This window comes from Zalophus californianus, chromosome 5 (assembly GCF_009762305.2).
Source record: "Zalophus californianus isolate mZalCal1 chromosome 5, mZalCal1.pri.v2, whole genome shotgun sequence".
Classification (NCBI taxonomy): Eukaryota; Metazoa; Chordata; class Mammalia; order Carnivora; family Otariidae; genus Zalophus; species Zalophus californianus.
This window is the reverse complement of record NC_045599.1, coordinates 26,004,120-26,020,643: the sequence shown is the minus strand read 5'-3', so window position 1 is coordinate 26,020,643 and position 16,524 is coordinate 26,004,120. Positions and strand designations below refer to the sequence as shown.

The 16,524-nt window shown below is 56.2% G+C and overlaps 2 protein-coding genes and 1 long non-coding RNA gene across 4 annotated transcripts in view; 1 reads left to right on the top strand and 2 right to left on the bottom strand.

The window, feature by feature from the left end:
- Nucleotides 1-16,524, bottom strand: part of LOC113929952 (translation initiation factor IF-2-like) — a 112,519-nt gene that overhangs the window by 23,321 nt on the left and 72,674 nt on the right. The window lies entirely within an intron of this gene.
- On the bottom strand, nucleotides 705-4,247 carry LOC113929953. Its single transcript, XR_003522366.1, has 3 exons — nucleotides 3,919-4,247; nucleotides 966-1,041; nucleotides 705-880 (listed from the first exon to the last, which is right to left on the bottom strand). It is a non-coding gene; the product is annotated as an uncharacterized LOC113929953 (long non-coding RNA).
- Nucleotides 8,495-16,215, top strand: IRF1 (interferon regulatory factor 1). 2 transcript variants are annotated; one of them, XM_027607205.2, is made up of 10 exons: nucleotides 8,963-9,188; nucleotides 10,257-10,348; nucleotides 11,663-11,762; nucleotides 12,565-12,741; nucleotides 12,863-12,912; nucleotides 13,020-13,152; nucleotides 13,342-13,464; nucleotides 13,851-13,900; nucleotides 14,779-14,914; nucleotides 15,232-16,215. In XM_027607205.2, the coding sequence occupies exons 2-10, from the start codon at nucleotides 10,262-10,264 to the stop codon at nucleotides 15,342-15,344; spliced, it is 969 nt and encodes a 322-aa protein (XP_027463006.1). In that variant the 5' UTR covers nucleotides 8,963-9,188; nucleotides 10,257-10,261; the 3' UTR covers nucleotides 15,345-16,215. The 2 variants fall into 2 exon arrangements, with proteins under 2 accessions (XP_027463005.1, XP_027463006.1); XM_027607204.2 differs by lacking the exons at nucleotides 10,257-10,348; nucleotides 11,663-11,762 and adding an exon at nucleotides 8,495-8,590 and having other exon boundaries at nucleotides 8,933-9,188.

Here is a 16,524-nt window from a genome sequence, read left to right as displayed (position 1 = left end):
GGAGATCAACCGCTCCCATCTCAATACCCCAGCCTCTCTGCCCCTTTGTCTAATACTCCAGGTATTACACACATCTGTCATTCTGCAATCAGCAGTGCACTTATTAAGCACCCACTGTTTGTGAGGAGTGTGCTGGGTGCAGGGGAGCTTGCTCTGTTAACATCTGCATTCTCTGCCCTTAGGAGAACAGCCAGGTTAGTGGTGGGGACCACGGCCGCTCACCTCTAAGTCCCCCACAAGGCCAGCACAGGCAGAGGACTGAGCAACATTCCATGACTTTCAGATGCCCCTAAGTCTTCAGCTTTCTGGGGTTACTGTTCCACCACAAGCAAGGTACTACATGTGCCCTCCAGCCCCTGTGGAAAGCCGTCTCCAGGAAGGAAGAATGGCTTCTGTTTCCTGGGGTGCCCAGAGCTCCTTCTCCCAGCACAGGCTGGTCCATTTTGCCCCCCAGTATGGACCCAGGCCTCTCAAATACTTCCAGAGCAACATTTCATGTTGGATGTCTGACACACTCACTGTGGTTTGTCATGGGCCAAACTGGACAGCAGACTGTCATGCTTCCTCCTGGACCATCCAGGTGGGTGGGTCTCTGCTGACTCTTCACTCCTTCTACAGGTCAGCTGGTTGGTCAGTCAACACACGCTTTCCTGAGGACACATGCATTCAGAGAAAGCACTGGAACCTCTCCCACATGACTGACGTTCTACCTAAATTGAGCTCCTTCGTAGACCTACCTTCTTTTAAAGATTTTATTTATTTATTTTAGAGACAGAGAATGTGTGCACAAGCGGGGTGAGGAGCAGAGGGAGGACAAGCAGATTCCACGCTAAGTGCTCAGAGCCCGACTGCAGGGCTCAGTCCACGATCGTGACGTGAGCTGAAATGAAGAGGTGGACACTAAACCAACTGAGTCACCCAGGCGCCCTGTGGACCTACCTTCTAAGAGAGGAAAGAGCACCCACCTGCTTTTAGCAGCCCCTTCCTCTTGTTCTGTGTCTGGCTGGCCCTTGTCACCGTACTCCCAGACTTTCTGCAGGGCTTAGAGGGCACACAGGCGAACAGGACAATGGCAAAGGGAGTAAAGGTCTCCTTGGAAGGACAGGACCAGACAGAAATGGCCCCAGTGCTGCTCAGGGAAGCCACATCCCCCCATCCTTCCTCCCTTTGGGCCATCCAAGACTTTCTGTAGAAATTGTCTTGTTGCCAAGACCACCTCAGGGGAAGTGTGCACGCTGCTGAGACGGTCTGAATACATCATCCATCCATCCATCCATCCATTGCCCATCCACGCCACACTGGTTCACAGGGCACCTGCTGTGCTCAGCCAAGGCCGGATCCCGGGGCTACAGCAGTGAACAAGAGAGGGCACCCACCGGGCCACACACCTTGCCTCATCCCTGCTTTCCTTATATGAATATACCTGTAACTCAGCACTTGCTGTGTACAAACTACAAAGACACATTTCTGTCATCTTCTAGCTTGAGGCACACCTACTGTTTCTTAAATGTGACCTCGAATGGAGCCCAACACAGACACTCTGAAAACCAGGTCCTCTCCACGTCCAATTTTATTGGCAAGGATGAGGGTTTGGCTCCCTGCCTCAAAAATTCTATTTGGACTAGGCAGGGGGAAAGAGAAGGAGGGGACAATAACCTATTGGTCTGGGGCTTCACTCAACTGCTATCATGGTCGCCGGTCCCCTTAGGGGCACCCCCTCTCTGTCCTAAGCCTTATTCCTAGGGCAGCCCCTGGAGTTGGGATTCCCAGGATGAGTCACCAGGTCACCAGGGGCTGTGCTCAGAGCACAAGCTCGACTCTTGCAGCATTTGGAGTTTCCCTGGCTCTCTCCCAGGACAGCCACCCTGATCCTTAGCCTGGGCCAGGAGAAGTGAGTGATGGCCTGGACAAGGGATGCTAGAGGGTCTATCTGCCCGTCCCGCCACTGGTTGGCTGGCTGCTTCCAAGTGGCCCCGTGCCACCTGCCCCACCCCCAGCTCTTTTGGACTGAGAGAGCTCCACTTGTTTGTCTTTCCAAGAGTCATGGTCTTCAGGCTATCGGAAAGGGGACCGCCGTCACAGACTTGGGGTCTCAAGAGCAAGAATTTAGGTGACCCTGCCCACCCAGACTCCAGGCATTGCTTTGGTCTGAAGAGGCCAGGGAGGGTCCAGGTCCAGGACTCCGTCTCACCATTCCAAACTCCCATCCTTCCTGGCTCAGATCCAGGCCCAACCCACAATCATCCCTGGCCTGAGTTGCAAGCCCTGGGGAGGGAAGGAAGTGGCCGACCCCCACAGCCAGCATTCCTCTGTGATGACTATAGTTGTCTGCTCACTGCCCAACCACCCCATCTGGAGGGCAGTTCTCAGGGAGCTCCAGGGGACTCCCCCACAAAGAGGCTTAGGCCTCTCCTACAGAGCAGGGGTCTTCATTAGCTGGGGACATCAGGACCTGAATGGGGTAGGGAGCCAGGAGAGCAGGGTCCAGAGGTCTCCTGGAAGCAGGTCAGAGGGCCACAAGGCCCGCCCTAGATGCTTCTCACTCCATTTCTTCACTCATTCAATAAACACGAAGACCCTCCTTGCGGTTAACCCTGTTCTAGGCCCTAGGCAGGGCAGGGCTGCACCCTCCAGGGGCTCCAAGTCATATGGGAGGAATCCTCCAATAAATAAATTAAGTACATAGAGAGGATGATTTCAGCGATGATAAGAGCTATGAAGACAATAAAACGAGAGGCGACATACACTGAGCGGTACAACTGGGGAGCTCAGCCATTTGAGGGGCCTCCGGATTCCTCAGACTCCACCTGCCCGTCCGTGCACAGCCCCCTCCTGCCCTGCGTGCACAGCCCCCTCACACACTCCCACACCGCCCCCTCTGGGTGGGGGCTGGGGCAGGTGCATTCAGGTGGGGCTTTTCCGGGGCCGGTTTTCCCCAGCTCCTCTTGGAACTTCCAGAGGGCAACTGGCCCGCGACACTGGACGGTCGCCCGTCCCCCGCTGCAGCACGAACCTCAGCGCTCCCGGCGCGGTTCCCGGAAACTCCTCGCTTTCCCTGTGGTCGCCGCGTTTGCAAGAAACCGAAACCCAGGCCCCGCCCCTCCGGCGCGGGCCCGCAGTAGCCCGCGTGGGGGCTGGGGCGCGCGCGGGTGGGCCGATCCCGACTGGGCGGCCGGGCCCGCCCCTCCCCCACCTGCGGACCCCGGCTGGCGGCGGCCGCCCAGCGGCTCAGCACCCGCACGCCTCCCACGGGAGAACTTCGAGTCCAGCGCGAGTCGCCGGGGCTGCGGCGGACTGCCGAGTGCCCCGGGGCGGGGAGGTTGGGGGGGGGGGGTCGCAACGCGGCCTTCCCGGGCAGCAGGCTAGAGGTGCCCGCCACCCGGGGCGGGGGGCGAGAAGGAAGGGCAGGGGCATTTACAAAGAGCTCTGCACCCCGAGTGTTGCTAGCTTCGTCACGCGGAAGGGGGGGCGGTGATAACGGCCAGAGAAGAGTTCAGCAGCTTGCCCGAGCTCACACAGCCCCGCGCTGCGGAGCTGGCTGAAAACGCGTAGCCCGCAGCGGGAGGCCGGCAGGGGGTGGAGAAGGAAGTGCCCTGGGCTGCGGGCAGGTGAGCGGCCCGGCACGGGCAGGGCAGCCAGCTGGGGGGGGGGGGGGAGGGGCGGTCCCAGGCAGCCACCCGGGCGGCACGGCTGGGAGGCTTTGCTTTTCTCCGCCCTCCCTCCCTTTCCAGGAAGCGGCCGCTTACCCGGACTCACCCCCAGCCGGGGCCGAGCAGGAATGTGGAAGTTAGCCTGAAAGGCTTGTGCCCCCTCCCCTACACACACACACACACACACACACACACACACACACACTCACTCACTCACTCACTCACTCACTCACTCAGAACAGGTTGGGGCAGCGCAAGCGTGGGTCACCTGGAGGCGAGGGACTCCAGATCAGGACTCGGGTTCCCCAGGGCGAAGTAGGGGTGCTGCTGTCCCCAGGAAAGCCTAGAATTCTGCCAGGGACGCTCTGGGCGAACGATAGTGGGCGCAGGCGGTACTGCAGGACCCATTCGCGTGGGGGGCGGGGAGGATGCTGCTTCCATGCAGAGTCACTGTGGGACGTGGCCGCCAGGCCTGGCCCCAGAGCACCCTCCGCCCCCGGCCCCTGGCCGCACAGGGCGGATGGAGAGCTGAGGCCTCTTTCCTTCCAACCCAGTGTTTATAAGAAATGAAACTGCACAGGGCATCAGCGGCAGCCCACACTGACACCTGCTCCCCCTGCGAGGTTCCGGAACAGTCCACAGCGCTGGAGCGATTCCTGGCCCACTCTTCCACCTCAGGACCCCCTAGCTGCAGTCAGCTGCAGGCTCCCACTCTGTGTTTAGGATTTTTGTAAGAGCACAACGCTTATTCTGCTGTGTCATACAGCATTTTTGCCAGAGTTGTGAGAGGGGAGGGGCTAGTCTTGAGCCAAACCCGGAACTGACCCCGAGCAGGAGTGCGATTCGTATTTGTTGAATGAATTAAGGAATGACTTTCAGGCAGAGTGATGACGGCTGGATTCTTCAAGCTTTTGGATGCTTTCTGATGATTTTATGCCTGACTTGTGCTCGGCACTTCACAGTTTAGGACTGCCTGCCTCCAGGTTTAGAGATGGTGGTTGGAAGGGCTTTTGAACATCTCCCAGAAAGCCCTCCCTTCCCACCTGGAAGGCTAGAAGGCATGCTGTGGGTTCCTCTGCTTTGGGGACCATGGCTTTCTCTCTGGGTAGCCGGCCCCATAGGGGCCCAGGGCTCCCCTACTCTAAGAAACCTGGTGAAAGCATGGCTGAGTTCTGCACCTCAGAACTAACTGGAGCCCCACCTCCCCAGAGGGTGAACATTGTGTTCTCAGAGCCTAAGGGAGGGAGCTACGGGCTGGATTGCTCATCAGGGAAGAGGCTCCTATAGAGGTGACCCTGCCCCCTGCATCCCTATTATAGAAATCACCTCAAAGGAGGCTCTGCCAGCCTAGAAAACTCCAGGGCCTAATACAGAGAAAATTACCCTTATTAAGTAATGGTATAGATGGGAGGTGTGCTGTGAGTGAGACCAGAGCTAACCTCAGCTAACTCCACCTGCAGGTGTGAGGAACCTACTCAGGTAGGTCTCTTGCAGAAAAATGCAGACTTTGTTCTCTAGAAGGTCACCACCCAGGTGATAAGTGCAGAAAAGGCAGCATGAAAGTTAAGTGCCAGGGGTTTCTGAGGAAGGGAAGGAATTTGGTTTGGCAGCTTTGGGGGTACTTCCTAGAGGACCAGGCATTTCCTCTGGGCCTTAAAATGGAGACTGACACTGAAGTGTGTCGGGTGGGAAGAGGAAGGGGGAGAATGGGATTGAGGGGGGGGTGAGTGTTGCCAAACACCAGAGGAAGATAGGGATGAGGAGCAAATGGAAGGAGCAAAGACATGAAGGGAAAAAGTGTGTTCAGAGAACAGAAATGTAGTGAGAGGTTTATGCACTACTGTTGTTTGTTTTTTTTTAAGATTTTATTTATTTATTTGACAGAGAGACACAGCGAGAGAGGGAACACAAGCAGGGGGAGTGGGAGAGGGAGAAGCAGGCTTCCCGCGGAGCAGGGAGCCCGATGCGGGGCTCGATCCCAGGACCCCGGGATCACGACCTGAGCCGAAGGCAGACGCTTAATGCCTGAGCCACCCTGTACTACTGTTAATACATGTCATTTTGCTCATGTTTTACCATTTAGAAAGTCTGATAGTCTAATTTCATCTTCATAATAATTAGGAGAGATGGGCAGACTATCTCTTTTTTACAGAGAACACAGAGGCCCAGAGAGGGATGGTAACTTGCCTAGGGCCACATAGCAAGTGGCAAAAACACACGAACCCATGCTTTCAGACCCAAATCCTGTATTCTTTCCACTGCCCTCTAGTTCCCGCCAAGGGTAAGGGAGGTGGGGGAGATCAGGTTGCAATAGGACCCCTGGAATAAGATTGAGCAGCGACTTGAATGTGGGGCTTAAGGAATCTGGGGAAACTCAGAAGTCCCTGGTGGACCTGAATGTTTAGGAGATCAACAGAGTTAGGCCGATCATCCCAGTGCAGAGGTGCCTAGAGGGACCAGCCTGCCAGGGATGGGGGCAGGCCGGAGGGTAGGCTGTGGCAGTAACAGTCTGGTTCTGGTATGTGAAAACATGAGGATGCAGGGAAGACCTGGAGGACCAGGTGAGGCAAAGATAGGAGGATAGGAAAGACTTCAGCTGGGAAGGAGCTGGAATTAGGATGAGAGAAGGCTGGTGGGGGCCGTGTAGAAAGGGGAGGCCAAGAGTTCTGCTTGTGTCTATGTTGAATCTGTGGATAGGGTTGTAGTGGAGGGTCCAGGAGGCCACCAGAGCTTGTGTTTGGAGGCTACTTGTCCCCAGGGGATGGCTGGAATGACAGAAGATGAGTATTTTGAGTCAGAGAGGACTAGAGGGCTGGCCCTGAATTACTAAGAAAAACCTAGGGGAGGCTCTGTTTTGCTTAGCATCATAGGGAATGTGTGATACATTTTAAAATGGATTCAAGAGCTATTACAACAAAAATTTGAAGTACTTAACCAGGGCATGGTTTTATTTCACTGATTGGTAGTGTAGCACCCCCAATCATGATAAGCAGATTCTTACAGGCTTCAAGATAAAATAAGAATCCCTAGACTTAAAAAAAAAAAAAAAGTCAAACACCCCTTCAAAGGTCTAAATGGCAATTTCATCAGTAAATTCTAACATTGGGGAATTTCTCCTAAGCAAAAAAATTGGTATGGGTAAGATTTAGCTACACAGTGTTGTCTGTATTAGGAAAATACGGAAATAACCTAAATGTCCTACAATAGGAGATTAATTGGTAAGTTTTTATTTATCCTTATTAGAGAATAATATATACCATTATCAATTATATTGTACAAGTACACTTCATGACATGGAAAGATATACAGATACAGATGATTATCTGTGAATTAAAATAAAGTTCTTGTTTTAAGGCACTTTTTACAGGCTTCTATTGCCTTTAAAGGGTCATTTTGGTCAATTTCTGAGACCGCATGAGATGCAACCTTCCTTTCCCTGATCTCATTTTGAATTTTCCAGTGGCTATTGAGACAGGACCAGCATCCATTTGCTGCACAGAGAACAGACTTCACAACTCAGGAGCCACTTGCTTTCTGCTCTTCTCGCTCCGAAGGTCTTGATTTCCATAGTGGGTTCCCACTCCATCTGCCATTTAAAGCACCCCAACCCTTCTCCCCCTTCCTGGGCTTCAGCACCTTCCATTTTTCTTAACAGCCAGCGAGGCTCCTTCCTCGCAGTTCCTCCTGCCTCTTTGCCTCTCTAAGCAACTGCACCCACCACTCTCTGGCAGACAGCTCTGACCCATTCTTGTAGGTCTCTTGGGAACCAAGCTTCGAGTTAGTCCCAGCATCAGATTCTGGTGCACCAGAATTGGATTAACCCATCCATTTCCTCCGTGGGAGGGAGGCAGCGGAGTGACTGACAGGTGGAATGCTGCATCAGTGTGTCTATTTATAGCCTGCACCATTGCAACTGGGTGCTGAGGCTGTGAAGGGAGAGCTGGGTTGAGGGGAATGACACGACCAGCCCCGCCTGGAGGAGCAATTTACTTCTGAGTCAGCAGCTTTGGGGAAGGTGAAGGAAGGAACCTGCTGGGCCAGAGTTCTGAATGGAAAATGAACACTCAGCCCGGTCTCTAGGAGCACAAGTGGGGCAAGGTCTACGTTAAAGCACAGGGGGTTAAGTAGCTGCCCTTCCCAAGAGACCGGGACCTGGGTTCCACAACTCTTTGGCCACATCCATGGCCTTGGCCATCCCTAAGCAACCTCCCCCTTGCTGCCCAGAACCTCTCTGGGCCCAGCGCTGAAGACCCCAGGCAACACCAATGCTGCTACTAAGGCGCTCCCAGGCAAGGGCCCTGTGAGGCTGTGGAGGTGGCCTAAGGCAGGAGTGCTAGGAGGACCAAGGCTACCCAAGTCCTACCCCAACTCAGCAGTCGGGGCTTCTCTGAAATACTCTCTTGCCCTAAGATCAGCTGTATGGCAATCCCAAAGGATGTAGACCCAGAAGAGGGGGAAGTGCTTCACGGTCATTGTTAGGCTCTGGGCAGGGACCTCGAAAACCGCGCAGCATCTCTGTCCCCAGGTGCGGCACGGTGCTTTACGGACATCATTTCTCTGTCGCTGTAAACCAGCAAGATAGGGCTTCTTATTTTATAGCTGAGGAGACTGAGGTTCCCAGTCCCATGTCAGGTGCACCAACAGAGGCCAGACCGGGATTTCCTCTCCTCCGGCAGCCCCAGGCGGCACCCCAGGCACAGTAGGCTTTCCCTTACTTCCCCAAGGCAGGTGAGTGCCCAGAGGTAGATCACCCCTCAACAAGGCGGGGGCGGGGAGTATGAGGGCCCAGACCCTTCCTTTTCGGCACTCCATTAGCAGGCTTGAGGAACCAGGCTAGTTTACGGAGAATCAATCCCGGTATGTTCACTCTGAAGCGGACGGCAGGTGCCCGGGTGACCTCCTCACCTGCGCTCAGAAGACACGCATCCCCGGAGAGGAGGGTGAGAAGATGGCCACAGGACCGAGCAGGCTGGGAGAATGCGGAGTGAGGGGAGTAACTGCGGGCCGGGGGCGTTCGGCTTTCCAGGACAGCTTTCTCCCAGGCTAGCTGGTGCGGGGGTGGAGTGGGAGCGGACGGGGCGGGCCCGCGGTCGCCCCAGGGCGGTGGCGCCGGGCCGGAGGGGGTGGGGAGGAGCAGCCGCCCTGTACTTCCCCTTCGCCGCTAGCTCTACAACAGCCTGATTTCCCCGAAATGATGGGGCGGCACCGACCAATAGGCGCCCTCGCGGCTCTTTAGGAGGCGGGGCCGGGCCTGGGTTGGGGGAATCCCGCTAAGTGTTTAGATTTCTCGCCGGCGCCGCTGCCCCGGCAGAGCGCGCCACTCCTTCGTCGAGGCAGGACGTGCGCCCAAGCCGGGCCGAGCAGAGGCCAGCGGGAGCCGTGCCAAGCCAAGGCCAGCCGTGCCCAACGGCCCCTCGACCCGGGCATCCTCTGCCTTCCCGCCGCTGCCTCCCGGAATTGCGCTCCCAGCGCCGACACCGCTGCCCCAGCCGCGCCGGGACGTTCGGGCGCCGCCGCTGCATCGCGCCCGCTGCGGAGGTGAGCCCGCCTTCGCCGCGGGGGGGACCGGTGGCGTCGAACAAAGGCGCGCGGGGCACCAGGAAGTGGGGGCCGACTCACCCCAGCGGGGAGAGTCGCGGGCGCGCGGCGTTGCCTGGGCCCCCGCGCGGGCTCGGGAGGGCGCTGGAGGAGCGGCAGCGCGGGGAGGGCGGGCCGCGCGGCGTGGACCGCCCACGAGCCGAGGTTGCCGGCGCCCGGCCGCTGTCGCAGATCTCTGTGCGCGGAGCCACCCGGGCCTCTGGGTGGCTCGGTGGGTTTGTCGCGCGCATCCGTGAGCGGTGCCGGGGACTCGAGTGTACGTCCGCGCGTGGGCGCCCCGTGCTCCCCGCGAGGGCTTTCGGCGATCCCAGCTCCGCGCCCAGGCCTTAGGTTTCAGGCTGTATGCGCAGGTGTTGGGGGGCTGGGACTTGCTGCCGGGGATGGCTGGCGGACCTGCTGGGGCTACGGGAAGAGGCGCCACAGGTGTTCCTTCGGCTACTTCGCGGAGGAGGGGAGCCAGGCCGGGAGGGGTACCTTGTCTGGGAGCGGCGTAGAATAGATGGGGGGTGGGGGGGTGACGGGTACAGTGCAGGGTGACTGCTTGCTACTGGGGAAGGTGCACAGCTCGTGGTAGTGGCAGCAACTCAAGTACGGGAATTTATTGGCATCAACCAAAAGAAGCCTCTCCCTTCCCAAAAGATTTGAATTTTGGGGAGGAAAGTTCTGGTATTAAGATATCTGTGTATTTTATCTGTTTTTCCTGCACATAAATCCTGAAACTATCACTTGCATGCCTGTTTCCTCCCAAGAGTGTTTAGAGGAGTGTGGGGGATGGGGCTTAAGTGTTTTTGCCCGAGATGATGAAAATATTTGGAGGGCAGTTTTGTAACAGTAAAAGCCCCTTCCCCCATGATTGTAGTACTTGGTACCTGGTGGAAGGCAGAGGAAAGTAACTGAATGACCTTGGCAGGGGGAGGGGAGGTGGGGGTGGTGAGGGGTGGCCGGCAGGTAGTGCCTAAGGGGCTGCCCTACAGACTCCAAACAGGAGCCTCTGTTTTCTCTTTACAGCCAACATGCCCATCACTCGGATGCGCATGAGACCCTGGCTAGAGATGCAGATTAATTCCAACCAAATCCCAGGGCTGATCTGGATCAATAAAGTGAGTGTAACCTTATGGGTTTTTCTGCCACGATTTTAACACATGTTCTTTGGGGGACCAAAGCTTCAGATGCAGCTCAAAAAGGGAAGTGATGGGGAGGAGGCAGATGGGTTTCCCAGTGGGTCCTGCATGCAGGGAGTATGCAGGGCCCAACCTTGGACCACACTTGGCCAACTTCTGCCTGCCTTCTTCCACATGGACAGGGCACTCTCCTGAGGGCACTGACCGTTTCTAGCAGCAGAACCCTCCGAGCATCTGCAGAGCCAGGGTTCTGATCTCTTCTGAGGGAGACCCATCCAAACACACAGCATCCTACAGGGTTCCAGTCAGACAGGAGACAGGGAACTGGGCACTACCGGCAAGAAGAATGGCTGGTTCAGCAAGGGACCCAAGAGTTAACCTCGCACTGTTGGCCCAGGCCCAGGAAACCTCATGCTGGTGCACAAAGGGCAACACAGACCCTGCAGACTTGGAAGTAATAATAATAGCCGTAACGATAGCTCATGCTTACTGTACACTCCCTACGAGCGAGGGTGACACTGTGCTAAGTCTGTTACTTACGCTGTGTCATTGAATGCTCACAGTAGCCCTATGAAGTAGATCCTGTTAATATCTCCATTTTCTGATAAGGAAACTGAGGCACTGAGAGGGTGGCAGTGAGATCACACAAGAAGTGAGAAAGCCAAGATTTGAACCTGAACAGTCAGACTCAAAGATCCAGAGTGTTAACCGCCAATAATAGTAACAGTGAGACTTAGTCTTTATATGTGTCACTGTGATTTCTTATTTCACAGAAACCAGTGAGGGACCAGGAGGTATAGTGACAGTGCAGGCGTCACACAGGTAGTCAGCATCCAAGGCTGGCCCGGGGCTCCCTCAGGTATATGGCCAGGAGCCCCCGTGTAGGAGCCAGCGGCCCCAGGTGTCCTAAGCAGCCCCGTAGAATGGATGGAGTTCTTACCTGCTTGTTGGTGCTGAAAGCCAGAGAGCATCCCAGGGTGCCCTCTATGGGTCCCAGCACATCTGTAACGGGCAGAGGGAGGTCTTTGCTGAGCTGATGTTGCCCTAGCTCCTCAGAACCCGGAGCCCCTTCTGAGAGATCGAGAGCGATAGAGTAGTCTGTTTAAGCCATTCTTAGGATGGGTCAACCCAAGCCAGATGTCAGGGTGAAAAGGGGAAGTCAGCCTTTTCCCAGACCTGGGGGGCTGGGCAGACTCATGCAAAAAGCCTGTGGCCTCTGAGCTGACACAGCCTTGTGTGTGTGTGTGTGTGTGTGTGTGTGTGTGTGTGTGTGCGCGCGTGTGCGCCATCCAGGAGGAGATGATCTTCCAGATTCCATGGAAGCATGCTGCCAAGCATGGCTGGGACATCAACAAGGATGCCTGTCTGTTCCGAAGCTGGGCCATTCACACAGGTGTGTGCCCTGGTCGGGCCAGGGAGGAGACAAGGGGAGTCACTTCTGTTAATACAGAGGTTCTTCATTGGGGTTTCTGAGTTCCCTGAGACCGTGTACAGAATTTGGGGGTGAGCAGGGAGCAGACTTGTATTTCTGGGGGAAAGGCCCATCATTTCAGCAAGTTCTTAAAGGAACTTGTGGAGTCAGTATCTTAGAAAGTATGATTTCAGGGAGTTGCTGGCTGGGTGAAAGCTCCCCCTGGCAAGAGCACTTGTGAGCTTGGATACTGAAAGAGACCCAGGCCTTTCATTTTCTTGATGTTCACCAAGGTCCTGGCCCAAGGCCCATCTGGTTAGCAGCCTCCTTTTATCCTTGAGGGTTGGGGCTCTTGGTCCATCTCAGATCAGTCAGCACACCTATCCGTAACTGTTCTTTGATGCCTACTCTTTGTCCACTTTTGTGTTTGGAAATTATCAGATAAACCCTAGCCCCTACTTGCTCTCTGGCTACTGACAGCCCAAGCAGGGAGACTGGTCATGGTCTAGCACCAATGCAGCACTTTAGGACATATGGGCCCTCTAGTGCTTCTGGCTGGGCCCTTCAGAAAGGCCTGCTGGATGTGTCTCGAGCCAAGCCCGGGCATTTGAGAAGCCCCGGGGCCGGCAGAGGGTCACCCAGGAATGGCAGTGGTTTGGCCAGTGTGGGTCTCTGGCAGCACGAGAGCTCAGGGCTACTCTTGCCTTCGTCCTCCCAGGCCAGGGGGCAGCTGAGGATCCCCACCCATGGCCCTGACAGTCGTCTTGCCTCTTTTGCCCACTAGGCCGATACAAAGCAGGGGAAAAGGAGCCAGATCCCAAGACATGGAAGGCCAACTTCCGCTGTGCCATGAACTCCCTGCCAGACATTGAGGAAGTGAAGGACCAGAGCAGGAACAAAGGCAGCTCAGCTGTGCGGGTGTACCGGATGCTCCCGCCCCTCACCAAGAACCAGAGGAAAGGTATCCAAGGGCTCTGGGTCCTTGGGAAACTCCGAGGGAGGGAGGGAAGGAGGGAGGAAGTAAGAAGGGCAGCTGGGGCTGGTGTGCCTGTCCCAAGACTGACAGTCTGTCTGCCTCACAGAGAGGAAGTCCAAGTCCAGCCGAGATGCTAAGAGCAAGGCCAAGAGGAAGGTGAGTGTGGTCCTGAGCTGCTAGTCTTTGGTCACCTGGGAGCCCGGGTGGGCAGGAGAAGAAGTGCCACAGCAAGTGTGGGCCTAAGCTCCTTTCTCCTGCTGCAGTCATGCGGTGACTCCAGTCCCGATACCTTCTCCGATGGACTCAGCAGCTCCACCCTGCCCGATGACCACAGCAGCTACACCGCACAGGGCTATCTAGGACAGGAGTTGGAGGCTGAGCAGGACCTAACTCCAGGTGAGGTGGGCCGGGTCTGGCAGGAGAGCACACAGGTCACGGGGACGGCTCCTCCTCTTGGGTCTAGGAGGGGGGCCCTGTGCTTGCGGACGGTGGCCCGTTGGAGCAGGCAGCAGGGCCGGGGCGGCTGGGTGTCCTGCAAACCAAGGAAGCCCGCGGTTCTGACCTGTGGTTCCTGCTGTCCTTCAGCACTGTCCCCGTGTGCTGTTACTAGTACTCTCCCTGACTGGCGCATCCCAGTGGAAATTGTGCCCGATAGCACCAGTGACCTGTACAACTTCCAGGTGTCACCCATGCCCTCCACTTCGGAAGGTATGTGCTTTCGGGGCCTGGGAGGGGTTTCCTGAGGGAGCCAAGAGGCTCAGAGCTCCGCCGGGCGCTGATGGAGCTGACTGTGTTGTGCCGGAGAAAAGAGGTTAGGGGCCAGGGGCTGCACTTTGCTCTAAGACTGCTCGTTTTCCTGGCTCCTCTGCAAACGCAGGCTCCGGGGGTGAGGAAGGAAGCAGGGGGGTGGTGGGAAGAGGTGTGGCTCGAGGGTTCGGGAGGCCGAGTCACCAGCACCGTGTCCTGTTCTGGCCTCGCCGGGGCCAGCAGTTGTCTGCTGCGAGGCCGTGGGTGTGCACGCGTGAAGGGCCGGGGTGCCGGTGGTGCAGGAGCTGCAGGGCCGAGCCAACCTCTCTGCTCTCCCCCACCCACAGCCACGACGGATGAGGACGAAGAAGGGAAGTTAACGGAGGACATCATGAAGGTAAAGCCCGTTCCTCCCTGGACACTCTTTCGAAGTGGGTGCTGCTTAGGAGAGAGAGATCCACTCAGAGCCGACAGTCAGGGGGCATGGGCAGCTGCTCCTATGACCAGGCTGCTTGCGGGTCCGCCGGATGCCGCACGCACGGTGCCCTCCTCGGCTGCTGGGAGAGACACCATGGAAGTGGGGGCAGGAGCGAGGGCTGCTCTCTGACCGGCTGTCCCGGAGCAAAGCCCCAGGGCCCGAAATGGTGCCGAGTCAGCCGCCAGCCTTGCCGGGTTCCTGGCCTGCGCCCTCTGCCCCAGCATGGCCCAGGCCTGCTGCCCCGCTGGTTAGGGCTGGTTAGGGAGTGCACATCAGGTGTTCATATTCAGCCTTTGGGATCTGTAATCTGACGGTTTTTTTTTTCCCCTTTTTTTATTTTTTAAGCAAATTATTCTCCAGGTTTTTTTTCCTTTTTCTTTTTTTCCTGCTTCACTTTTAAAAGTGAGTATAGAAACGTTTCTGATGTAGTTGTACACAGGCTCTGTTTCATCAGCATAGAAAACTTGAGACCTAGCCGCAGCTCTTTATCTTGAGCTTTTCTAGACATCTTGACTCATGATGCTAACCGTTGCATTAAGCCACATTCCCAGTCAGTCTGTCCTGCCCCCGCTGAGGGGGAAAGTCTTGGAGGGTAGGTGTGGGAGTGGGAGTCCAGGGCAGAGCCTCCCTCCCCAGGCCCCCGTCGTGACTGCATTCTGCATCTGCATCCATCTGAGAATGTGCAAGGGGCCAAGGGTATGAGGCTGGCAGGAAAGCGTTGGCTTACTGAAGGCAGGGCCAGAGGATGAGTCTGCACTGGAAGTAAGCTGATGGCTTCCTTCCTCCTCTGTCCGCAGCTCTTGGAGCAGACAGGGTGGCAGCCGACAAACGTGGATGGGAAGGGGTACCTGCTCAATGAACCCGGGGCTCAGCCTGCCTCTCTCTATGGAGACTTCAGCTGCAAGGAGGAGCCAGAAGTTGACAGCCCTGGAGGTAGGAAGTTCCCGGAGCCATAGGATTTCTCCGACAAGGGAGAACCTTGCAGGGGGTGGGAAAGGGCTGGGGGACTGGGCCAGGGAGCAGCAGAGGCAAAGCATCTTTCTTAAACCTTCTTGGTACAGACAGCTTGCGAACCAGGTGCTGCTCCCAAGTACTCAGGTTTGCCTAAAGATGAGGGGGCTTAACGTGGCGGCGGGGGGTGGGCAGCAAAGGCGGCTGTGACTGTGGCTTGCCGGGATAGGGCTGAGGGGGCGGGAGAACACACCTGCCTTCACCCTCCATCCTCATACAACCTTCTTCACATCTTCTAGGGTATATTGGACTGATATCTTCAGATCTGAAGAACATGGACACCAGCTGGCTGGACAGCCTGTTGCCCCCAGTCAGGCTGCCCTCCATCCAGGCCATTCCTTGTGCGCCATAGCTGGGCCCCGGCCCCCTTTTACTCCCCTAGGCAAGCAGGACCTGGCATCATGGTAGCTGTGATGTGAAGAAACAGGACTCCTGTGGGCTGCTTAACATGGCAGAGTATGACTCCATTGCTGAGCAGGGATGGGGCCTCCCTCCTTAGGACCGTGACCTCTTGGGGTCTGTCAGGCCAGGGTGTGGGCTCATCTTGCGGGGTAAAGCTGGCCCTGCCTCCTGGGAAGATGGGGTTCTGAGATGGACGTGTCAGGTGGAGGTCTCAGAGAGGAGTCAGCCTCCGGCTTTTCCCTCTAAGCCCAGCTGCCGAGAGGGTCTCGCTGTCACTGAGGTGGCCCAAGGGAACAGACCAGTGACCTCAGAAAAGCACAGCGCCGACCCCAGGGCCGGCTCTGCACTAAGAGACTATTGCACTAAGTGAATCCTGTTCCCAAAGGAACCCCCCCCCTTCCCAGCTGAGCCCTGGGGCCTGTTCCAAAGCCAGCGAAATGTGAAGGAAAACGGGGCCCTGCAGGACAGTGCTCCCTCAGCCTCAGAGGAGCTCCGCCCTGCTCGGGCTGAGGGGCTTGGGAAAAAACATGGCACTTTTTCTGGTGGACCTTGCCACTTTTCTGATCAGGTGTACACTAATGTCCCCCCCAAGCTCTCAGCCTTTGCATTTATTTATATCGTGCCTTGCCCTGCGCCCACCTGCCTGCTCAGGCAGGCCCCGGCAGCCCTCAGCAGGCCCTGGGAGGGAAGTGTGAGCGTCTTGGTGTGATTTTTAAAATTGGAAATGCCATCTAACCACTAAGTCATGTATGACCACATATGTACATGTGTGTGTAAATATGTACATTTTGTCTTTTTATAAAAAGTTAATTGTTTATAAAGGGTGTGGCCTTTTATTTAGAGAGAAACTGCAGATGGTTTTACTTTTGATAGAGACATTTTGATGGACTCCTTCTGGGCGTCCTGCCTGAACTTGACTGAGGGGTGCACAGTGACATGCACCTATTGCAGAAGCCTTGTAGTTATGTTCACAGAGAAGATGACAGGAAGAAGGGACAATCCTAGCACAGAGACATGCTCATACAGATGCAGTCACTTGCCCTGGGCTTTATAACCAGGCTTTGAGTTGAACTGGGGCTCTGAGGCCTGTGGAGTGTTAGGTTTTGAGTTCTGAGTAACATGCCATAAAC

Coding starts and splice junctions, on each gene's coding strand:
- IRF1 (XM_027607204.2), top strand. CDS start 8,510: ATGTTCACTCTGAAGCGGACGGCAGGTGCCCGGGTGACCTCCTCACCT. Junction 12,913..13,019: donor AGAGCAAGGCCAAGAGGAAG/GTGAGTGTGGTC, acceptor CTCCTGCTGCAG/TCATGCGGTGACTCCAGTCC. Junction 13,901..14,778: donor TAACGGAGGACATCATGAAG/GTAAAGCCCGTT, acceptor CTCTGTCCGCAG/CTCTTGGAGCAGACAGGGTG.